This window comes from Loxodonta africana, chromosome 3 (assembly GCF_030014295.1).
Source record: "Loxodonta africana isolate mLoxAfr1 chromosome 3, mLoxAfr1.hap2, whole genome shotgun sequence".
In the NCBI taxonomy this organism is placed as follows: Eukaryota; Metazoa; Chordata; class Mammalia; order Proboscidea; family Elephantidae; genus Loxodonta; species Loxodonta africana.
In genome coordinates this window covers 154,990,175-155,015,215 of record NC_087344.1, presented here as the reverse complement: position 1 = coordinate 155,015,215, position 25,041 = coordinate 154,990,175, and the positions used below count along the sequence as shown (strand labels likewise).

The 25,041-nt window shown below is 37.7% G+C and overlaps 1 protein-coding gene across 12 annotated transcripts in view; it reads right to left on the bottom strand.

The window, feature by feature from the left end:
- PDE4DIPP2 (myomegalin) overlaps nt 1-25,041 on the bottom strand; it is a 227,933-nt gene that overhangs the window by 59,602 nt on the left and 143,290 nt on the right. For all 12 annotated transcript variants that reach the window (XM_023547515.2, XM_023547516.2, XM_064282358.1 and 9 more), the window contains 12 exons: nt 16,211-16,342; nt 14,681-14,800; nt 14,123-14,215; nt 13,771-13,983; nt 12,142-12,300; nt 10,804-10,917; nt 10,470-10,607; nt 8,900-9,079; nt 7,580-7,774; nt 4,364-4,531; nt 4,106-4,187; nt 2,151-2,242 (listed from right to left, as the gene is read on the bottom strand). In XM_023547515.2, the coding sequence (XP_023403283.2) occupies nt 2,151-2,242; nt 4,106-4,187; nt 4,364-4,531; nt 7,580-7,774; nt 8,900-9,079; nt 10,470-10,607; nt 10,804-10,917; nt 12,142-12,300; nt 13,771-13,983; nt 14,123-14,215; nt 14,681-14,800; nt 16,211-16,342 (1,686 nt within the window). The remainder of the gene's footprint in view (nt 1-2,150; nt 2,243-4,105; nt 4,188-4,363; nt 4,532-7,579; nt 7,775-8,899; nt 9,080-10,469; nt 10,608-10,803; nt 10,918-12,141; nt 12,301-13,770; nt 13,984-14,122; nt 14,216-14,680; nt 14,801-16,210; nt 16,343-25,041) is intronic.

The following is a 25,041-nucleotide window of genomic DNA, read 5'->3' as shown; positions in this document are numbered from 1 at the left end:
CAATGTCCAATGTTGCCTGTGAGTGGGTACGTAAGTCTACTTAATTCTGGGGTTTGGCTAGAAGGCCCACTTGGCTCTTGAATTAAGTTCTCTACTTAAGTCTTTATCAGTAATAAAGCTGACCGAGCACCAAACTAACTTCCACTATATTTATTTCTCAATTTGTTCAGATCTTGGGTATGGAAAAAATGGTGTTATTTCTTTGGCCCTCTTCAGGTAAATCTATCATTATATATCCAGGTATTTTGCTCCATTGAAGAAAAATGAAAACGCGAAGAAGAGAAATGACTACAGTATGACAAAGGTCTGCAGTCAGACAGACATGGGTTTTAAATCCTGGCATAATCTCCTTGACTAGGCATTTAAACTGAACCTCAGTTTCCTCAATTATAAAATGGGAATAATATCTACTTTGCAGGGCTGTGTGAGAATTACAGAAAACATTTAAAATGCCTGGCACATAGCAGGCAATCAATGAACAGGTACTCATACTGCTGGTACTGCTGTTGCTACTACTATTATAACTACTATTATTATTACAATTGTTGTTATTATATGAGAACAGTAGGAAAAATGTTTCAAAATACAGGAAAATGTACAGGGGTTTTGGTAAATACCTACTATTAGAGGAGATGTGATAATAAATATATATGGCATTGGAATGAGAACTAGGTAGTAGATTAAGGATACATAAAGGTAAGCAATATAGCTAAATCACTCATTAACTATGTCCATTTATAATTATTAGAATTTTATGATCCTGAAAACTGATCAGAACCAAAATGTAACATTACTCTAAACTGAGTGTATGTGAGAAAAAGGGAACATGTGGAAAGTAAAATAACTGACATGCATAATCATACAGTGGCTAGGGTAGAACCAAAAACTAGGGAGGGGCATCAGGGGACTTTTAAAACTGTTATTTTTAAAATACCACAAACTTTCATATCCTCAAAACTAATAGAGTCACGTAACATGAGGCTGATTGCAAGGAGGAATGCGGTAATAAAAAGAGAACTTAAGAGGTACAATGAGATAATTCCATCACACTCGAACACAGGTTTTGTATGACAGATCTAATTATGGCAAAGAGTAGAACAAGGCTGAGGAACTAGACAGACTAGCTAATTTAGGAACCAATGACACTGACTAATCTAAAGCAGATGCCAGCTAACATAAGGACTTTTACTTGTAGTCTGTGGCTCTGTGCTGTGGTCCTAATATCTCTTCTATGTCAGAGTTGGGCACAGAACTGCATAGAGAAGACAGACGGGGAAGAGATCCTGTAAGGCTGAGAGGCCTCTTCTAAGAACACTGATGTATATACCATTGCTAGAAATAGTTAAACCACAAGGATGGGAAAAACGTTCTGCTCCAGGAAATGACTTCTTAGACAGTGTTTGGAGTCACAAAAGACTTGGGTCTACATCATAGCTTTGGCATTAATAGTTATATGACTATGCCCCAACCCCATGTTAAAAAAAAAAAAATCAGTGTTTCAGCTTCTTCATCTATAAATCAGGGCAAACACCATTTACCTTGAGCAGAGTTGTAAGCATTAGTGCTGATACATGTTAAGTACCTAACACAGTGCATTGCTTACAGTGAGCACCATATTGATCATGCTCACATTTCTCTTATTCTGTGTACCTAAAACTAACTGCATGGATCTAATGTCATAATTCTAAACATCAATTACATAGCACTTCAGATGTATGGCTGCTAACCAAATGGTCGGCAGTTCAAACCCACCGGCCGCTCATTGGAAACCCTGTGGGGCAGTTCTACTATGTCCTACGGCATCACTATGAGTTGGAATCAACTCAAAGGCAAAGGGTTTGGTTTTTGGTTTTTTGGTCATTTTTAACAAGTGTTTTACAATTCTTTTATTCCGGTTGGTAATGGGTAGAGAAAGCCATGTTGTATTAGCACTTCAAAAGTTTTAATAATCCTTCTTTATAAAAACAAGAGCATCTTGGTAAGATAATGTATATATAAAGCAATTTATATTTTTCTCCAAAAATGGAAAGGAAATACCTTGCATTTGGACCCAGATATTTTACTTGGAGAATTGTTCTCTTTTAAATATAAACTATTTTGAAAGAAAAAAAGGTTAGGAATTTAGAATTAGGTGTGCCTAGAAAACTCACCCGACTTTCCCTTTCTTTTTTAGCCATGAGTTCAAGTTCCTCTTTGGCATTATTCAGTTCTTTTTCCATCCCTGCAACCGCATCCAAATCTCCTACAAATGAAGACACAAGTTAGTTTAATCACTGTTAAAATAATGTGATCAAAAATCACTATCTTATTTCTTAGGAATTTACTCTGAAGGCACTCTCCCACTATACAACACACACACCCACAGTTGTTCTTCACATCGTTATTTGTAATAGGAAAATACTACAATCAGCCTACACGCCTGTAAAGAGAAGACTGAACTAACTACATCTTATTCACACAATACAGTACTATATACAGATGTAAAAAAAAATAGGGAAGGTTTTTATGCACAGGTATGAAGTGATTTCCAGGATATGTTGTTAAGTAAAACAAGCTAGGTGCAAAAGAACACACCTAGTGTAGTATGTTTTGTATTAAGAAAAGGGGGTAAATCAGAACACATGCACCACAAACACATATGACTGATCCACTTATTTTTGCAAAAAGAAACACAGTAAGGATAATCCAGAAATGAAATTGGTTACCTACAGGAGATTGGTGGGAGCAGGAGAATAGCAGAAAGGAAGCAGATGGGACTATTTGAGTTTTGAACCATGGTAATGTTTTATTTTTTCATACCTAAAATTAGTTCAACAATCATGGGGAGAAAAAGCCTAAAACTGAATACTAACAGAAACAAATGAACCTGTATATTATGTTTTTAAATTATCCAGAAGATAATTTAAAAAATTAATTCAAGTAGCTTTTGCAGTGGGATATATTGTAAGGATAAAAAGAATTACAGGCAGTCCCCAGGTTATGAATGCCATCCATTCCTAACTGCGTCTTTAAGTAGAATTTGTAGGTAAGTCGGAAGAGGTGCATACGGTTATTCTCTGGCCTTACTTTAGTGCAAGAGAAGGCTCAAAACTTTTTCAATGATTTAAAAGCTGCATGTGTGGAAAGTGAAGGCGACTGTGATCAAGAATTTGTTGTGAGGATTTTTTTTTTTAGGAGTTGGCTCAATCCTTTCAAAGTGAGGGCAAATTTACATAACATTAAAGAGCAAGTACAAGTCAGATGCTTGTAACCCCGGCACTGCCTGTACAAAGAAAAATGTTAATAGGTTTATTGCTGATAAGTATCATATAGCAATTCTGAAACTGTTTTTATGTATTATAGTATTAAGCAAAAGCATAAAAATATTGATGTTGAAGGTAACCAAGGTTCTCGGTGTTGGGAGAAAAAAAAAAAAGGAGAAGGGGAGATAAAATAAGAAACTGAAAGATCTGTGTTGTTAAACTGGAATTAGAGTGATCAGTGTGAAATCGTGAGCTACATACATTCTTAGCTCTATTCACTTAATGGGGGTTTAGAAGCAAATGACATCATTGTAGCAATGGACACACCTTGTGCCTAGATCTTAGTTTCTATTCCCCACCAAAAGGAATTAGGGGGCTCCTTGGAGTAACAGCTGATTCCAGGGCTGAGGCAGGGAAGGTAAAAGATGATGATGGAACATCTCATTATGCCAGAAAGTATGGATATGGACAAAAACTGATGGGAAAAATGCGAAAATGGCAGAAGAAATCAGCTCCCCTGGGCCAAATTTGGGAACCAAGTAGAATAATGACAGAAATGGATAATATAATAATATTTTTAATTCAGTATGTCATATTGACACAAACAAACAAATGAGGCAGGGAGGATAGGCGAAGGAAAGCTCTTCTTTATAAAAGAATACCACCAATAAATAAAGTAGAAATTTTAGAAATAGAAAATCACTCTGTTAAACTACCAACATACCAGCTTTTCAGGGAAATACAAACTTATTTTTTCCATTAAGGTAAGAAAAGAAAGAGTAAAGCACCTTGGCTAAACCTACTATGAGTTACAGGAAGGAGAGACAGACAATTTCCTGCATGAAATGGAATTTAATACTTACCTAATGTGGACCTGGCTATGCTGGAATCCCCTTTGGCAGTCAATGAAGCACTATCATCTCCTGAGGGTATTTGCATTGAACCCTAAAAATTGGAAAAATCATGGGAATTTAGGAAGATCCAGGAACCATGATCACAATGACAAGGACTTGGAATATTCTCACACAATTTGGTATTAAAGTTATCAAACTTACACGTAAATTCAAATGTTAAAGGGAATACAGTCTGCCTGAATGTCTACACATGTCTATACTTCTTACTTGATCAGGCTGCCCTCCAACATGGCGGCCAACGGAAGTAACTTCAGCCAGTTGGTTAGAGATAAGTGCTTGGGACATCATGAAGTCTTTCCCTCCTAAATACTGGCGTAGGGCCTGTAACTCTGAATTTCTTTCCATTAGGGCTTGTACCATCTTCTCTGCAGCAGCCTAGTAAAAGGAAATCACACATAACATTAGAAAGATGCTCCAGTAAAATAAAATTTGTAATCTGATGCTATTTCTTAAAAGCCAACCATTTTTGAAAAGCCAGTGGGGCCCTAAGAAATAGTTTTCTTGCTTTCAAATTACAGGAAAAACATAGTCAAGTGACTGGAAAGAAAGCTTCTCATACAAAACATTGAAAAAAACTGAATATAACACATCTGTTCCAGAGAAGGGAATCTGAAAACTGGTTCTGCTAGAACTCTATCCGGCTAAGATTTTAATATCCTGGTTTGAATTGGCATAATAGATGATTTATTTCTTCACCCTGGAACACTTTTTACCCAAACATTTTTACCCAAACATTCACGAGGTCAATTCCCTCCCTTCAGTTCTTTGCCAAATGCATCTTCCCTGCATATCCTATCTAAAACAACAAGCTCTTCTCTATCCCTAACTCCCCTTGCTGTGTTCTATTTTTTTCCAATGCTATATGATACGTGTTTATTGTCTCTCTCTCCCCAAACTGGAATGTGAATTTCCTAAGGGCAGGTATTCCATATTTTGGTCGCTGCTGAATTCCAAGTACCCGTAACAGTATCTGGCACATAGTAGGCATTCAATACATACTTATTGAATGAAGAATTACACAGATAAACATCTTTATCAGACCATATAATCTGGGGAATCTGAATCTCAGAACCACCAAACCCAGTTTGTTTCATTTCAAATCCAGTATTCCTAGACAGATGACACAATAAGGGAAAGACAACATCACAGGTATGCCCTGCTTTTTGAAAGCTCACTTTACGCCACTTCATTTTCATGAAAGACCTACAGTAGTAACTGTTTTCACTAACCAAAAGAAACCAGAAGAGTTTTGCTTTTGTGAAAAAAGGCGAAAATGGCACTCAGCATGTTTTGCAATGAGCCGTTAAACAGGCAGCACGTACCTCAAGCAGCCAGAGTAGCGTCATCAAGGTTCCCCTGGAACTATACTCAGCACCTCGGCATCAAGCTGCCATAGTTTTGAACTGTGTCTATGAGCATCTGTGTTTTATCTTAATTTATTTTGTGGATCTGTTAGCAAGACGTGTCCTAAAGTATCAGAAAAGCCTAAGAGAGCTCGTAAGGGTGTTCCGCTTAGCATAAAACTGGCCTTTCAGTGTGCTGCTGTCTTCCCAATTCTGCTAAGCGAAACTACATTGTACATGCATTATTTTACTTCATATAGGCTGTGTATTTATCATAGCGTTCCTGCTCTTTCTATACATGCTATTTTAGGTTTTATGTGTTACTTGTTACGATTTGGTAGGTTATTTTTTGGGTCTGGGAACAACTCACAAATTTTTCCCATATAAATTAATGGTAATTGCTTCTTCACTTTACTCCATTTCAGTTTATGAAATGTTTCATAGGAATGCCCTGCTTTCCGATAGTGGTGGAAACCTGTATTTGTGACCATTACTGCATAAGAAGTCTGCCAGTTAATTAGAAAATATGGAGATAATAAATTAAGAGTAAAATTACTGAGGGCATAGAATGGGGATGGGAACTAGCGCCAACTGTTTGGGAAGAGCCAAACTTGGTCTCCTTGGAAATTTGGGCAAAACCTTTATCAGTACCTTATTAGTTTGCTTTAGTAAATATCTCTGTGAAAATTATTATTAAAAAAAAATCAATAACACACAAGATATGGCGTGTGGTCTGCCTGCCTTGGTATTCTTTTTCTAATAAGTGCCAAGCCTAGCAGTGCGTCTCGAAGTGTGGTCCAGGAACCAGCAGCATCAGCATCAATGCAAATTCTCAAGTCCCACCTTGTATCTCCTAATTCTATCCACAGGGCAAGCTCAGGAACCTATCTTTAAAAAGCTATCCAGGTGATTCTTCTGCACTGGAACATTTGAGAAGCAGATCTAGAAGAACACAATCATTGCTCCTCTTCTTGAGCTAAAAATCTTTTTTTATTTTCATCATTTTCTGGGTTCCATTATTTTACTGCCTGCAGTATATAATATTTCCTTCTGAGGTGTTTTGTTAGGGCTATTCTAAAAGCAATTTCTGCAGCATGTGTCTGCAGTTTCTAACAAAATGTGAATTTATGTCCGTAGGTCTGAGAATTAGAAAAGTGGAATATAACTATCCCGTAAGATAAGGAAACATTAGAGAATATTATGGTCAAATAACAAGGGCTAATGATAAGAATCTAAACAAAACAATCCATGAGTCAATTCCAAATATTAGAGACCCCATAGGGTTTCGAAGGCTGTAAATCTCTACGGAAACAGACTGCCACATCTTTCTCCTGCAGAGCCGATGGTGGTTTCGAACCGCTGACCTTTTAGTTAGTGGCCGAGCACTTTAACCACAGGGCCACAGGGCTTCACATAAGAACCTAGCCCCTCTAAAAACTGACTAGGGGGATTCTCAGTTACTGGTCTCTGAAATGAAGCACAAGTCAACTACAACAGTTTCTAGCCTTGAGGAGAAAGACACATGGAAATGAGGATAAATTAAAAATTTACTTCAGAAATACCTGTGTACCATTATTCTGAGATTAATATATCCCATATCATTCTGAGGTTATTTATTCTCAGCATGGCCTTTGAAAAAAAATCTTTTTCTCTCTCTTAAAATGACTTAGATTTTAAAAGATTTAAGAGAAAATATATGAAGTATAAGCTTTCTAATACCTTGGCTGGAAATGCAAAATATTACTCAAGTCTTGATATTTTAGAATCAAAATCCAAAACCTTCCAGAATGCCATACTCCTTTCTCTCAAAATTATCAGAGTATTATGGAAAATAAAACATGCATAACGAAGTTAACCGGTACATGTATTGTTTAGGCCCCCTTCCACCTGCAAATGGGTTCCATAAATATTTCATGCTTTGATGACTGATGTAGTCTAGTTAATAAACTGAAGAAAAAAACCAACAGAGCTTACTATAAGATGATATAAATACACAGATTTTATAAGGTTCTGATGCTTCCTGCTTCCAAACTGTAAATGCAGTAATTGATGCTTTTCTGGTCTCTGCATTAGTCCTTACTTGGCTCTCCTGCTCCCTGGTGCTCATGGACTGAAGCAGACCCTGCATCTCCATTTCATGTTCCACAGCTTGCTTGTTTCGATCACTTAGAAGGTCCTGCAGCATCCTCTCCTTCCGGTGTAGTCGCTGGCACAGCTCGTCTGCTATTTCACTCTGTCCTGGTCCAAGCTTGCAGAGCAACGCTGCACTAAGATCCTAACACACAAGGGACAGTGTGAGTTTCTGGAGGATGGAATTCTCTCTCCTACGCATCAAAGGGCTTACAAGAACCCATCATAGAAGAAAGCGAGAACTGATTCCACCGAGCTCTGACATTCTTGAAAGCAAGTATCATGTTTTCTTCATTTCTGTGTCCCCAAATCTAGCACAGGACCTGGCCCACAGAAGGCTGTACATACATGTTCAGTGAATGAACACTGACACCACACACACAAAAATACTGATACCACCAACTCACATATTATTTTCTGAAACAGCCCTGTCCCCACTTGCTCAGAGTACATAACAATGAATACTAAATGAGGATAAATGGACACTTAATTCATTTATTTTCTCCGCAATATAACTATATAGATTGAGCACAAAATGATAAGCTGGAAAACAAAATGAGCACTGTATGTATTAGCTTGGTGACACAGTTCCTATTTCTGTACTGAGAGGTAGTACATGGTGGTTAAAACTGTACAGCCATGCTGTCTGGAATGAATACTGGCTCTGCCGCTTTTTAGCTGTGTTACTTTGGGCAAGTTATTTAACTTCAGACATCTGTTTCTTTATCTGTAAAACAAGGATAATAATAGTATGTACCTCATAGAGTTGTGAGAATCCAGTGAGTTCATATCCATTAAGATCTTAAAACAGTGTCTGACACACTATACGCACTCAATAAAGGTTAGCTATCATACTGCTGGAAACCCTGGTGGCGTAGTGGTTAAGTGCTACAGCTGCTAACCAAGAGGTCGGCAGTTTGAATCCGCCAGGCGCTCCTTGGAAACTCTATCGGGCAGTTCTGCTCTGTCCTATAGGGTCGCTTTGGGTTGGAATCAACTCGAAGGCAGTGGGTTTGGGGTATCATACTGTAAATGCGTTTTGTGGATCTCATTAATTCTATTAATTCTCACATAACTTCTTTGAGAAAGATAATTATCAACTTAAGTTTACAGGCTTAAAAAAAGTTCCCAGTGAAAGTCAATGACTTCCCAGGTACAAAACAGAATTAAGGGCTTGGATCGCTGACCTCCCAGACCTCAAGTATCCTAACCCAAGACTGAGATTGTGTAATCACTAAACGAACTGTCTTTAAGTTAACTAAAGTCTTACCTCCACTTCCTTGTTCCTGTCATGCAGAGATGTCTGTAGCTGCTGAATGATACTTTCTTGTTCCTTCTGCCAATGGCTGAATTTGGTTTCCATTTCTTCTTTCAGCCACTGGAGGTTTTGACAGGTAGCAGATAGTTGTTCCACTTCCAGACCTTTGGCCCTCAGGAGACTCTCCATACTCTACGGTCACAAAGAGAGCAAGTATAAGTCAGGGGGTCAACCTAACTCCTCAGGACAAACAAGAAATCTGACCCCCCCCCCTTAAATCATCTGCTAAAAGCAAGTTCAACTTTTTTGAACCTTTAAAGGAAAAAAAATTAGTATCTAGTCTAACAATGTGATACTAACCTACTTGTTGTTTTTAGAAAGCCTCATCTAGTTTGTAGGGAGATTAATATAGAGTACATGATACATGAAGTCTTTTATAGGAAGTGGGCTATGCTATGGTGGCAGTGAGGGAAACCTTTAAGAAGTGGCATATGGTTAGACATACAAGCCCTAAAATAAGTATGTAAGAATAATAAAATAAACAAGTGTGCTGATTTTGGAAATACATAGACATGTACATAATATTAAGTAGAAAAACAGGATATAATGGTTGCACCCTCACAACACTTATGTAAAAGTATACAGATATTGACAAAGACTAGAAATAAACCTACTGCCAATGAGTCGATTTCAACTCATAGCAACCCTGTAGGACAGAGTAGAACGGCTCTGTAGGGTTTCCAAGGTTGTAATCTTTACAGAAGCAGACTGCCACATCCTTCTTCTGTAGAGCAGCTGGTAGATTTGAGCCACCAACCTTTTGGTTAGCAGCTGAGTGCTTAACCACTGTGCCACCAGGGCTCCTTAGGAATAAATTAAAACTAAACAAAACAAAACAAAAACCAAACCCATTTCCACTGAGTTGATTCTGACTCATAGCGACCCTATAGGACAGGGTAGAACTGTCCCATAGGGATTTCAAGGAGCAGCTGGTGGATTCAAACTGCTGACCTTCTGGTTAGCAGGCAAGCTCTTTACCACTACACCACGAGGGCTCCAGAAATAAATTAAAAAAAAAAAAAAATTAGAACTATGTAAATGGAGGAAACCCTGGTGGCATAGTGGCTAAGTGCTACGGCTGCGAACCAAAGGGTCAGCAGTTCAAATCTGCCAGGTGCTCCTTGGAAACTCTATGGGGCAGTTCTACTCTGTCCTATAGGGTCGCTATGAGTTGGAATCAACTGGATGGCACTGGGTTGGGTTTGGTTGGTTGTTATGTAAATGGAAATCAATACTCACTGCCTGCCCGCCCCCACACACACATGCAAAGTTCATAGCGTAAAAGAAAGGAGAAGTGCTAAAATGTCTCACTTCCTAATCTACCAGTGTAACTAGTGACTGTGGTTTGTGCTTGCTTTTGTATTCTTTTTCTTTCTTTTTACATTTATCCTGTCTTTTATATTTACCTATGTAGTTATCTTTATCAATTTTTTTTTTTTATATAAAGCAAATACTCTGGTTCTCAGAAAATGGTGGAAGGGGTTGGAGAAGGAAGAAAGTCAATGACAGGTTTTGCTCTTACTTGCATGGTAGCTTCATTGCAGGAGAGGACACTACGCAGTCGTTCTAAGTCATGATCTCGCTCTCTCATAGCCAGATGAAGCTCACGCAGTTCTTTTTCTTTTTCTTCCAGAGCAGAGAACTTTTCGTCGATAGCCCGCTGCAAGGAAAAGTAAAGCTCCTAATGAAAGCTCCATACTATTCACTGCCCTGATAGCCCTTATTCAATAGGACTCAAAATATAAAGGAATAAAAACCAACCTCCAAAAGCAGTGAAATTAAGCAGACACAAATTTCTGTAGTGCCTGTGTGGACAGGATAATCCAGAGTGTGGTGAGCAAAGTTAGGATACATACCTCTAGAGCAGCACCTCTATCTTGAATCCGCTGCCGAAGTTTCTCAAGCAACATTTCATTTGCTTCAAGGGTTTTGTCTGAGTTATCCCGATACTGCAGGAGCTCCCGAAATTCCTAACGACAGCAAAAATTATTTTCCTTTATTCATTCATTTGTCCAACAGTAACTGAATTCCTACACTTTGCCAAGTAATTTGTTACTTATTAAAGATAAAAGCCAAATGGGATCACTATCTTCAAGGGGAACACAGTTTAATAGAGAGAAAAGATAAGAGATAAACACAAATTGTTAACTGTTCTGCAAAATATAGATATACATAAATGTATATGTATACACATACGTGTGTGTATGTGTGTGTGTACGTATTTGGAGCTAGCTACTATGAGTCGGAATCGACTCGACAGCACTGGGTACTGGGTTTACTAGGGGAACAGAGTTCCTAGGTGGGGCAAACGGTTAAGCACTTAACTACTGGCCCAGAGGCTGACAATTCACACCTACCCAGAGGCTTCCCCTGACGACAGGTCACAGCCTTGAAAACTCTATGGAGCAGTTGTACTCTGTACACATGCGGTAGCCCTGAGCCAGAATCAACTTGATAGCAACCAACAACTAGGGGAAAACAGGCTGCATTGTCTGACTCTGCCTGAAGGTGTCACTAAAGACCTCAGAAAAGAAGTAACATTTAGTTGAGTCTTGAAGACTCGAGAAAGAGCCTAAATTTTTCCAGATGAGAAGCTGGTGTATTTCTATCTGAATATACACAACATAGCAAAATGTAAGGGATTCAGTGTGACTGGAACGTGGAGTAGGTGGTAGAACTGATCACTCCATTCTTACTGTTGTGTACCGTCAAGTCAATTTCGACTCAGCGGCCCCTTGTGACAGAGTAGAACTGCCCCATAGGGTTTCCTAGGCTGTAATATTTACAGTAGCAGATCGCCAGGTCCTTTCTCCTGAGGAGTTGCTGGTGGGTTTGAACGGCCGACCTTTTGGTGAGCAGGAAATACTGAGAGTAGTGGCAGTATATTCTCTTCTCGTTTTCCCAGCACCTAGCATTGTATCTGACTCACAGGGGTGCTTAATAATGATCTGTTGAATATCAACTGCTTAAGTCTTTCAGGTCTATATGTATTGTTTCCTAAACTTGATGGTTAGCATCCTGATTCAGGGATTGTATTTTCTATTTATTTTTAATCTTCTTGATATCCACTGCTCAATGTTCTTTATATAGCAGGTACTCAGCACAGGTGAAATAATACCTTGAGATTATATGAACAGAAATTTTGGAACTCTATGGGCCCAAATTTAGTTGAAGTTATTATGTAGTAAACTCACCTGCAGCAGCTGCTCTTTGTGACTCAGACTATGGTTTAGGTGTTGAATGTTCTGTTCTTGGGTTCGAATCTTGTTGTATTTTTCAGCCTCCAGGGTATGAAGTTGTTGGTTTTTATTCTGCAATTCTCCTTGCAGTTGCTGCAAGGCTTTTCGTAATTCCTGAATAAAACACATTCCCTTTCTTTAAGTGATCTAAAATCTTTACATGGTAATTAGAGATGGAGGCCTTAAAACTTTCAAGGCACATACATAAAACTAAGTGTAAAGCAGCAGAAAGAAGCATTCTTAAAACGGCTATAGAAATATTGTAAGTGAATTAAGTAGGATCTGGAAAATCATGGGACTTGTGGATGGAGGTAGGCAGTACTTATTTTTAGTTTCAGAAAGATAGATCAATATTAACTATTAAGTAGGACTCTGTCTCACTCTAAACCTGGATCCTTTACAATAAGCTCAAGGATAGGAAAATTCTACCATCGTCTCATCCAAATTTTCTAAAGAATTCAGAAGACTACCCTCTTTCTTCATTTGCCGAAGATAATATTTTTCTAACAGTAAGATCAGTAATCCTCCTGTAGATGGAGATGGTCTCACCATCCATTACTTCAGACAACCCCCGAAATATACAGTCATACCAACCAAACAAAAGCTAGCAAATGTTTCCTTTAATAGCAAAAAGTTAAGGATTATTTCCACATCCATTCCTTTGCTTCCCTCTACCTTTTAACTTCCCTGCCCCAAGACATCTGAAATTTTAATATTTCAAAAGGAAATTCAGGGCTAATATTTAATCTCCCAAATAGTTACTCCAGGACCTTTAAAAGCTACATTTTTTAATCCTAAATGTTAAAGAGCCTAAGGCAAGAATTACAGCACATAAAAGATCTTATTTAAATCTAAAAAAAAAAAAAAAAAAAAAGATACCATATGCTTTAAGATAAGAAGATAAAGGAACCATTTAAGAATTATATATATATATATAATATATATCATACATGGAAACCCTGGTGGCGTAGCAGTTAAGTACTATGGCTGCTAACCAAGAGGTCAGCAGTTCGAATCTGCCAGGCGCTCCCTGGAAACTCTATGGGACAGTTCTCCTCTGTCCTGTAGGGTTGCTATGAGTCGGAATCGACTCGATGGCAGTGGGTTTTTTGGTCTATATTATATATTTTTTTTTTAAATGGTTAATCACGCAAGCCATTCCTTTGATCTTGTTCTTCACCGACTTTTCTGTCTGGTTGACTTTTACCCACCTTTCGAGAATAACCTCAGACATTTCCTCCTCCAGGGAGCTTTCCCTGACTCCCTTCCTCAGCCCTGCCTATATATTCCTATAGCACCCCATACATACCTCTTCTATGGTATTTACCATACTGAAATTCTACCTATGTGACTATCTCTCACGCTAAATTTGAAATAACGTAAGAGGAAGGAGCTTGTATTACTCACTCTTGTATTTCTAAAACGCAGTCCAATAGTGACATATGAATAATGCAACACATGTTTTTGAACTGAGATACTTAGATTAAGCAAGTACCTCAAAGGTGGAACAAAAACTGTCCTGCTAACAAAGTTATAATCAGGGCAAAGTCAGCATTTAGGACCACAAAACGGTTAATGATTTACCTGGTTATGTTTCCATGAAGCCTCTTTCTGCTGTTCTCTTTCACGCGCTGCAGCCTCTACAAACTGCATACATCGTTTGGCATCAGCCAGTTGGCGTTCTTTCTGTCTTACCACCCTCTGAAGCTTCTGTATTTCAAGTTGGCTGCAGAATAAAGCACTCTGAAGATCAAGCAGAGCCACCTGTTGCTGAGCTGGGGAAGTACCGTCTGAACTCTGAAAAGAGAGTAGAAATCATAATCTCAAGAGGGCAAGCACTGAGCAGCTGAGAAGACCAACAAAATCAAGACTGGGACTGAGAACGGCACATCCCCAACAGGAGTATCTCCTCTTGTCCTATCTGACCCTCACATACCTGAAGTTGTCCAAGCTGGCTTTGGTGTAGCATTTCTCGAAGCTTTGCCATTGTGTCATTTTGACCTTCAATCACCTGGTACAACTCCTCAGTCTGAAAATGAGCAAGAGAGTACCAAACATATTAGTAAATTAAATATAAATTCTATCATCTCAGGATAGAATATAAATTAGCTAAACGTAAATTCTAAAATCTCTATGCAGATTTTAGTAACAATTATTCTAATATACTAATTTAGGATACCAAAAAAAAAAACAAAAACAAACACAAACCCAGTGCCGTCGAGTCGATTCCGACTCATAACGACCCTATAGGACAGAGTAGAACTGCCCCCATAGAGTTTCCAAGGAGTGCCTGGTAGATTCTAACTGCCGACCCTTTCTTTGGTTAGCAGCCATAGCACTTAACCACTACACCACCAGGGTTTCCAATTTAGGATAAGCTACAATTTTTCCAGGCTGAGGTTTGATACTCTGACAATTTCCATTTCTGCAATATATACTTGTCTACTCTGATAGGACAAATAGTTACCAGATCCTTGCTTGCTACATAGTTTACCTCACTTTCCCTGCTTTTCAGGGTTTCCTTGAGGCTTTCAACTGTTCCATCTTGCTTCTGAGATGACTCTTGAGCAGACTTTAGTTCAAAGCTCATTTCATTTAGTTTCTCTTGAAGAATCTGAATTCGGCAAAGAAAAAGTTTGTTAAGTCATTTTGGGTTTTTTTTTTTTTTTAAATCTCAAATGCAACCATAAAGCTTTTCCTCAAATCTAGGGTTTAAGGAATTTCTTAGCAAATATTACTGTTATTTTTATTGTTGTTATAGTTCATTTGTTTGTTTCCTCATATGTAGTAACCATTACACTCTTAAATCAATCAGCAGAAGAAAGTAGCAGAAATAAGAATGCTTCCTTTAATACTCAATTGCCTCAATTCTCATGCACTGTGCTTTCTCTATGAAGGCAGCCACGCGGGGCACTTATCCACATGAGTCACTGTGGATCCCTTACACACAGACCAAGGAGCTGCTGTCATCTAGTATAGGATGGGACATTACCAGGCCACAGCTCAGCATCCCAAATTGTGAGAATTTCCTTCTAAGCAGGTGTTAAAATCCATGGGCTGTAAAGGTGTGAGAAGCTATGCTAGAAGCAAAAGCACAAGCCTCTTGTCTCAGCGTCTCACACAGTTAAAAACTGCATTCAAGTTTTTTTTTTAATTGTACTTTAGATGAAGGTTTACAGAACAAACTAGTTTCTTATCAAACAGTTAGTACACACATTGTTCTATGACACTGGTTAACAGCCCCATGGCATGTCAACACTCTCCCTTCTGAACCCTGGGTTCCCTATCACCAGCTTTCCTCTTCCCTCCTGCCTTCCAGTCCCTGTCCCAGGGCTGGTGTGCCCCTTTGGTCGTGTTTTGTTCCATGGGCCTGTTCAATCTGTGGCTGAAGGGTGAACCTCAGGAGTGATCTCATTACTGATTTGAAAGGGTGTCCAGGGGCCATACTCTCAGGGTTCCTCCAGTCTGGCAGGCCAGCAAGTCTAGCCTTTCTTTTTGAGTTAGAATTTTGTTCTACATTTTTCTCCAGCTGTGTCTGGGACCCTCTATTGTGATCCCTGACAAAGCAGTCAGTGGTGGTAGCTGGGCAGCATCTAGTTATACCGGACTCAGTCTGGTGGAGGCCATGATAAATGTGGTCCATTAGTCCTTTGGACCAATTTTTCCCTTGTATCTTTAGTTTTCTTAATTATTCCTTGCTCCCAAAGGGGCGAGACCAGTGGAGTATCCTAGATGGCTGCTCACAGGCTTTTAAGACCCCAGATGCTACTCACCGCAGTAGACTGCATTCAGGTTTTAATAACAGTCCAAAAAGGCATCAGAAATTGTGATATGTGCAGAACAAGCTAAAATTCTGATGAGCAATAAAGGGGAAGAACTACACTTTTAAATCGAAAATTCCCTAGAGCACCAGGAATACACAGTATTTATTTTTCAAGTCCTGCTCAGACAGGTTAACAGACCAGCCCAAGCCACATCCTAAGGAAAATCCTGTGATTCCCCAGGGGCATGTTATTGATCATACCTTGTTGGTGGCCTCTGTTTGCTGGATTTTTTCCTGGAGTTCAGCTAAGTGGGAATCAGATACATGCTGTTGAGTTGCAGTGGTCTCATTTGAATTCAGCTTTTGTTGTTTGAGTAGCTCTTCTGCCATGGGCTAGGAAGAAGCAACAAGACAAACTGAGTTAAATGAAGCCAATAATTTAATTTTTATCTTCAAATGTCCTTGGCATCTTTTGCAGGAGATTTGGAAATCCATAGCTGTTGCATGAATTATGAGTATTAATTCCTGAAGACAGCATTGATTTACCTCCATCTTTACTGTACTCCCTAACTCCCCTCCCCCCTTTCTCTACCACTTCATGCCAATATTTCATATTCAGTTAAAGGAAATTATCCAAAGTTTAAAGAGGTGGGAGAATTATAAAAGAAAATTGCTTATAAGACTAAATATTCCCTTTTTACTTTTTTAATTAGGGAATTCAAAAGGCATACTGATCTTGATACACACGCTGAAAAGTATTTAGGAGTGAAGTATATTGATGTTTGTAAGTTACCTTGAAATGCATTAAAAAAATAAGATGGATTGAGGGATGGATAGTGTTTGATAGATGGACAGATATGTGATGAAGCAAATATAGTAAAATGTTAATTGTGGAATCTAGAGGGTATGTACATTTGTGTTTGCTCACTTTTGTCAACTTTTATAGTTTTTTCAACTTTTCTATGTTTTTAAATTTTCAGAGTTAATGTTGGAAAAAAATTTTAAACTATGAAATTCCATATTATTTGATAAGAGTTTTGTTACATGATATGTTCCTTCAGAAATGTTTGTATATAATATCCTTTTAAAGATTATTAATTCTAAGAATTAAGAAAATTTAGACAAACACAGAGGAATATAACATTTTCTACTTCAGAAATTCATAATTTCACATACCTGCTTTGCCTTTTAAAAAAGAAAAATACCTTTTCGCAAATATAATTGTTTTTGTTAAAAAAAAAAAAGCATACTGATCAAATGTATATCACAACTAAGAGATGAAAATTACATTTTGATGACTTTTCTTACAATATGCCTGCTCATATTGTTGGGAAAAAATGGCAAATTTTTATATGGACTATATATTAGATAACAAAGGAGACCTGGTGGTGCAGTGGTTAAAGCGCTGGGCTGCTAAGTGAAAGCTTGGCAGTTCAAATCCACCAGCCATTCCACGGGAGAAAGATGTGGCAATCTGCTTCCATAAAAATTACAGTCTTGGAAGCCCTACAGGGCAGTTCTACTCTCTCCTGCAGGGTTGCTATGAGTCTTGTTTTTTTTTTTTTTAACAGTATTTAGCAATACTAAATTTCCTGGACTTGGTAATTATACTCCAGTTAAGTAAGGGTTCTCATCCTTAGGAAATACATGCTGAAATAGAGTAGCGAGGCATAACATCTGCATCTAATTGTCGAGTGCTTCAGGAATAAAAAAATAATGTGCCCACACAAAGAACAGGATTGATAAACAAATGTGGCAATAGATTAGCAACTAGCGAATCTGGGTAATGGGTATATGGGAGTTTTTGTACTTCCCTTATAACTCTTCTCTAAGTTTGAAATTATTTCAAAATTATAAGTTAAATTAAAATTATATATGCCTATTTAGAGGTAGATTTACAGTGTATGCCTATAGAAATGATCCATAGTGGTTGGAAAGGAGTATTTTATAGGAATATCAATTTGCCAAGGAGATTTGGGAGAAAAAAAATACACTTTATATGTGAGAAAACCAATCATAATAAGGAAAAGTTATTGAACTCTACATAATATTCATTATGAGCTAAAGGCACTAAAATAAAACTTTAGGAATTCACTGTGGTATTAAATTTCATCTCCCCCTCAACACCATATAACAGAAGTGCACACACACACACACACACACACACACACATTCCAATTAGGAAAAAACGCAAACCTATTAAAAAAAAAAAAAAAAAAAAAACCTATTAGGAAGAACAAAAAAGGCAGTTGCCATTCATTCTTTCTTTCCCTTACACTTTCAAAATTTGATTACCATCTTCTAAGCAGTGAGGCTAAATCCTTTCCTGCAAGCAACCAACTGGAAATGTAAAGAATTCAGAAGTAAAATCTTTTTTAATTCCTCTGGTGCTATTTATCAATTTTTCTAACACCTACTAAAAAAAAAAAAGTACTATAATATACAAAGTATTGTGTAAGGTGCTGTGGGGAATACAGTGGTGACTAAAACATCATTCTGGCTCCAAACAGTCTTGGCCTACTGTAGAAGTAGTCACATCATGAAAATATAAAAGAAAACATTCATTTTAACAGGAAGGCTAGAGATGTCTTCTTAGAAGAGACACTATTTAAGCTGGGCCAGAAACAGGGATAGAATTTGTACAGGTGGCTATGGTGGATAAGGACAGGCATTCTAGACTGTGGAAACAAAAGAGGGAAATATACGGATAACAGATAAAAACGCTGCTTTATCGCTTTAATCAAGCCACTTTGAAAAGTTGGACAGGTGTTGTTATAGGGTCACTATGAGCTGGAACCGACTGGACGGCAATGGGTATTAATAATTATATCAAGACAACAAGTGTAACCTGGGACTATTTGAGGCAAGCTTGGATGTTTTGCTATTCTATTTAAGAGTCTGTAGCCATTTCTGAACATCTAGTAAATCTACAGACTAAAAAAATATTTACCAAATACTTTCTTAGGGGCTACATAAAAGTTCTCACTTAATCTTCACAAAATCATGCTGTAAGGAGGGTATTATTTTTCTCACTTTATAATGAAGAAACTAGGGCTGAGAAAGTCACTTGGTGCTATAAAGCCAATGAGTGTGGTAGATCTGAAATTTAAACCCAGACCCATAGTTTCTAAGCCCAGTTCTTTTTTCTATTTTTTTGTAGGTAAAATTTCATAATTCTAAAAAGTAAAGGTAACAAAGAGGTATCAAGAAACACTCTCAATTACAAACAGATAAACAAGAGAGGGAATAAAAAGAAATAATCACAGAAATTCTGGCGAGCTGGTGAACCATCTCAGAAAAGAACCTACAGTTCTGAACCTAGAGTCCCCCTGGAGTCTAGATCCCACTGCTTATTTTAAACAGAAATGAGAGTGAAGCTTGCCCATTGGCCTTTGTTATGGCTCCTACGGAATGAGTAGTGCTTGCTAGTAGTAGTAGAGCATTAATTTCACCCATTCATTCATTTACCCAGTCTACGCATCTGTTGAGGACCAACTATGTGCTAGGCACTGTTCTGGGAATATACTACTGTGCAGGATAAACAAGGTCCCTACTCTCTTGGAACTTACATTTTGTGGAGGTCGGGAAGGGAGCTATGCAATAAAGCAACAAGGAAATACACAAAATATCAGATAGTGGCAGGCATTAAGCAGTAAAATAAGCAAAAACCAAACCCAGTGCCATAAAGTCGATTTGGACTCATAGCAACCTAAAGCACAGAGTAGACCTGCCCTATAGGGTTTCCAAGGAGCGGCTGGTGGATTCGAACTGCCGACCTTTTGGTTAGCAGCCATAGCTCTTAATCACAGCACCACCAGGGCTCCATGCAGCAAAACAAGAAAGCGTAATAGAGAGTTAGGGGTTACTTTACATTGATAGAAGGTCTCTAAGAGGCAGCATTTAAATAGAGATCTGAATAACAACAGCGAGTCCTGCAAAGACGAACAGAACAATCCAGGCAGAAGATACAGCTGCTGGAAAACCCCTAAGATGGATATGAACCTGGGAAAGAGAAAGGCTTCTGTGGCTAGAGTAGCACTTTCCAATAGAAATACAATGCCAACCACGTCATCTTACATTTTCTAGTAGCTTCACTGAAAAAAGTAAAAATAGGTAAATTTTAATGAAATATTTTATTTAACCCAATGTATATAAAATTTTTATCATAAACATGTAATCGATATAAAAATTATTAACAAAATATTTTACATTATTTTTTTCATACTAAGCCTTTGAAATTCGGGGAGTACTTTCCATTCACATCGCATCTCAGTGCGGACTAACCACATTTCAAGTGCTCATAGCCACACAGGGCTAGTGGCTACTTTACTGGATAGCACAGAGTTAGAGCATAATAGGCAAAGGGAGAGTAACACAATGAGGAGGGAAGGTGTGCAGAGACCAGATTACATACAGCTTTTGTAAACCAGGGTGAATGAAGTCAGATTTCATTCATTGAAATGATACTGAACTGCAGTGTTTTTAACAGAAGGGTAATCCAATGATATTTACATTTTAAAAAGATCACTTTAGCTGCTCCTTGGCAAATCCATTGTTGGGGACCATCAATAGAGGCATGGAGACAGCTAGGAGACTTCAGCAGTAGTCTAGGTGAAAGGTAATAGTGGCCTGAGTTAAAGGGTAGTAACAAGGAAGATAAGAAATGAATGGATTTCGGATATGCTTTAAAAAAAAAAAAAAATTTTTTTTTTTTTTGAAAGTCAACAGGACTTGAATGTGGGCAGGGAGCAAGGGAGAAAAAAAGAAGTAAGGACAATGATTCCTAGAAAAATTATGTAAGATATTTATTGTGGGTATAACAGGGAGACTTACTCCTGAGGTAATGTGAACTCTGTCACAGACTAGGGAAAGCTATCTTAATAGATATTTACAACTCTAACTGATGACTTTATCGTTTACTAAATGATAAAACATTCTCTGTAAAACCTGGCTTCTTACTTCCTCAGTGTAAAACAACTTTTCAATAACATCTACTATAATAAGATATTTCTAGAATTTAACCTATAAGAAGAATTAAAGAAAATAGCTTTGAGTTTAAAATGGCAGGGAAAGGGATCACATTTATTCACTTTAAATCAAAGAATCTTAGAGCTGTGAAGGAAACTTTATACACTAACCATCTGGCCCAATGCCATTTCACAGATCAGCAAACGGAGACCTAGAATGGTAAGTAACTTGCCTAAGATTACATAGAGAATCAGGAAAAAGACCCAATTAAACAGAATGCACTTAAGTTGGTAATGTCTCGCTCATCATTATAAGCTCACTGCCTATAGTGTCAGAAATGCCTGGAACGTCGTAGGGTCCAAAAGTTTTTTGTTTAATGAATGAACAAGAACAACAACAAAAAGAGGCCTGTCTCCTAACTCCCATACCAATGTTCTAATCTTTCAGTGACTCTCTTAGAAATAAGATTTATCACTTAGATGCATAGCTAGCTAGATAGAAAGAATATACATACAGGTGCCCTGGTGGTACTACGGTTAAGAGCTACTGCTGCTAACCAAAAGGTTCAAATCCATCAGCCACTCTTTGGAAACCTATGGGCAGTTCTACCCAGTCCTACGGGGTCCCTATGATTCAGAATCAATTTGATGGCAACAGGTTTGGTTTTCTTTATACACACACACAGTATATATATTCTTTCTATCTATAATTTATATATACACATAAATTCAATAGCAACTTCAAAGCCAAAGAATGGCACAGGAAAGTACATAATGAATCTGGTCTCATCTAAATGCGCTTGGAATAAACAGTTATGGGAAACACGTAATTCTGTAAATGTCATGCATTGACTGGAAACCCTGGTGGCGTAGTGGTTAAGTGCTATGGCTGCTAATCAAAGGGTCGGCAGTTCAAATCCACCAGGCGCTCCTTGGAAACTCTATGGGGCAGTTCTACTCTGTCCTATAGGATCGCTATGAGTCGGAATCGACTCGACGGCACTGGGTTTGGTTTTTTTTTTTTGGTTTTAATGCATTGACCTAAAAACTGAAAGATGATTAATTCTTCTTCACTATTAATACTTTATTATTTTACCTCTCAAAAAAAATGTCCATACTGAAAGAGGGTTTAGCAAGTTCCACTGAATCAACAACTCATCATGAATTCTTGTAAAGTAACAAGTACTTAGGGCAATTACTCCTATGAAGATTCCTGGAGTGTGAAATCTGTAATACTTGATTGGTCGGGTCAGTATCAATCTCCAGACTATCAGCTATTAAAATCACATTGTAATAATATAATTTTAAATTACCTTATTTTTACCTTCTGTTTGTCCACCAACAGCTCTCTCCCTCCCACCCCAGGTATCTTCATAAGCACGCTGTGCAAGTTTTTTTTTTTTTTTTTTTTGATAGCAACATGTAAAAAAAGAAATTGGCATAGTGGGCATGCTTCTGAAAATACCTCACGGGGAGGGAGCAACAGGCAAACACCGTAGAAGGTTTGCATTATTTGCGTAAAATATGGTAAGTCACTTTTGACTCAGAATTAAGACAAATCCTTTCCAGCATCAGAAAAGACAACTGCTTCCAAGTCTAATGTTGCATAATGTTAAGACCTTCAGACTAATGCTAAGGCACTTATTTACCTCCTCTGGTTAACAGCATTTTTCTTGGCATTCTCCTAGTCTTCACAACAGTGTGTCATAGATCTCAAACTGCTGCAGTTTTCTATCTTATTGTTAATATTGGGAGACAGACAAGAATCATCAACTAGCAAGAAATTAAAGGCCTAATTTTTGACCAGCATCTAACTCTTATATCTTTCAAAGGGCCTAATCTAGGTAATGTAGCTAAACTATGAGTGGGATAAACTTGTCATGAGCACAAAGGAGTATATCCTGAAACTGCAAGGCATGAAGCAGAGATCTCCTAGACAGACAGGGAAATTGCACACGGGCCAGAGCTCCCTGAATTGCTGTTTACTATGAGAGCACACTCCTCCTTATCCCAGCTTTTCTAGATCAGGGACAGACAATAAGGAAACAGCCTTGGGTTCAGGTATAAATTCTGTAAAAGGCAAATAAATCAATTTGCATGTCAGAGAATTAGTAAATAGGACCACTACACTGTTGCTTTTTTTTTTTTTTTTTAAATAAGAAAGAAGGAAGAAAGGAAAGGAAGGGAAGGAAATCCTGATGGTAATATTTACTGGGGGAAGTAGAGGATTAAACAAAAGAATCAAGATGACCTTACAGAATACCCTCATTCTTTAGGATAAGAGGTTTTCTTCATATTTGTAGCAAAATTTAAGGAAAAAAAAATTATGTCATGGTTTTTTCTTTCTAGGAACTGAAAAGAGACTACCAAAAATAATTTACACTATTTCTATTCTTCCACATTTGTTCATAGAAACTGACAAAAGCCAGTCTGCCTTTGTCCAGCTTAGCTCTTGCTTTGCTATAAAGCACAAAAGCCCTTAAGGAGCTTAAAAGTCAATCTGACTTAAACAACAGTTCGGTGTCAAAAATACACATTTTATTTACACTCACTTTTAGCTCAATTTATCTATTTTCTCCCACATTCTTAATTCTTGAAGAAAACAGCATAGTAATTAAACACTATGATTCTTCAAGTTGAATGCTATTCTCTCGCTCCTCCTGTCTTATTATTGTACAAACAGTAAAGAAGGCAAGCCAGGTGACAACAGAAGGGTCATACACTACTGTTTTCAAGCTCTAGTTTTCTAATGTCTACATTTAGTGAAGTAGAGAGCCTGACCTAAAGAGACAGTTATCATAGTTTACGTGCTCATTAGCTCGACAATTTTCTTCAAAGAATCCTCCTAGGATCCTCAGGTTACAGAAGAGGGCTCTTGGTTTAACGTAAGTATTCACTTTCCAGGCAATGTGGTCTTGCTTAAGAGTTAGGAATCTTTGGCCCTATCTGGCTGTTATTTAAACCATGAGCCTTCCGTATCACATACTGAAAGGCTACATGAGATGATCTTTAAAATTCTTCCCAACTCCGAATTTTGATGAATCAAAGCCCAAAAGATAGTATTTTTTAATTAATTAAATATGGAGGGAAAAAGCTCCTCTTGTTTTGCAGTATTTGAGGGGAAACAAAAGCTTATTTCCCATCCACCCTGCACAGACTACGTTTAGAATCTAATGTGGTGAATACATCATGTTTAATTTGTGACATCTATGTCTGGTCACAGAAACAGCTACAGAGGCCAAATTTAGTTGTGAGGCTTCAGTGAAAGGAAAAGAAGCAACAGAAAAGAAGTACACAAGTATGAAGCACACTAATACTGAGCATTTTATACAAATGAAAACACACTTTAAAACTTCTTGATTTTTATGTTTTTTCCAAATATACAGTATCTGATAATTTTGTATAAATTTAAACTTTCTCCGATTTTCTTATTGCAATAAAAATTATATTTATGTGTGCATATATGTGCATATGTACATATATGTATAGATTAATCATAAAGAGCTACTTTTTGAAAACTTCAGATGACAATCACCAATTTCATTTGTAATCAAGCTTTAAATTTCTGGGATGGTGTAGATCAGTAACAGGCTTTCCAAAAATGCTTTCTAGACAGTTGACCTTTGTAATGGTATAACCAGAGAATTTGTATCAAATAGAATGTGCCACAATGTTTCACAAGGTTAACTGAACCTAGCATTTACTATTGCTACAGAAACACAGTAGCGTCTTTCAGGTCTCTGTATATAGCTGAATTTAAAAGGTTGGTATGAAAACAATTGGGTGTGCAGCCGTGAAGTTCAACTGCCATCCTCTCTAGTCATTAAGCAATTTCAAAAGGGAATAACTGATGAAACTTTCCTATCACACAATAATGAATGAATCCTTTCTTCATGGCAAACATACCCCAGTAGAGCTCTGTAGACAACCCGGCCAGAAAAACTGTTTGCCTTAACATTTTAAATGCAAATGTTTTAATTCTAAGCCTCTTTTACAAGCAAGTCATCATTAGTACTCATATGATTTATCAATTACAATAAATCTTGCCCAGATGTTACCATACTTTGCCGATGGGCTAATAGGTTTTCCCCCAAACTTTTACCCTATGCTCTAATCATTTTGAGG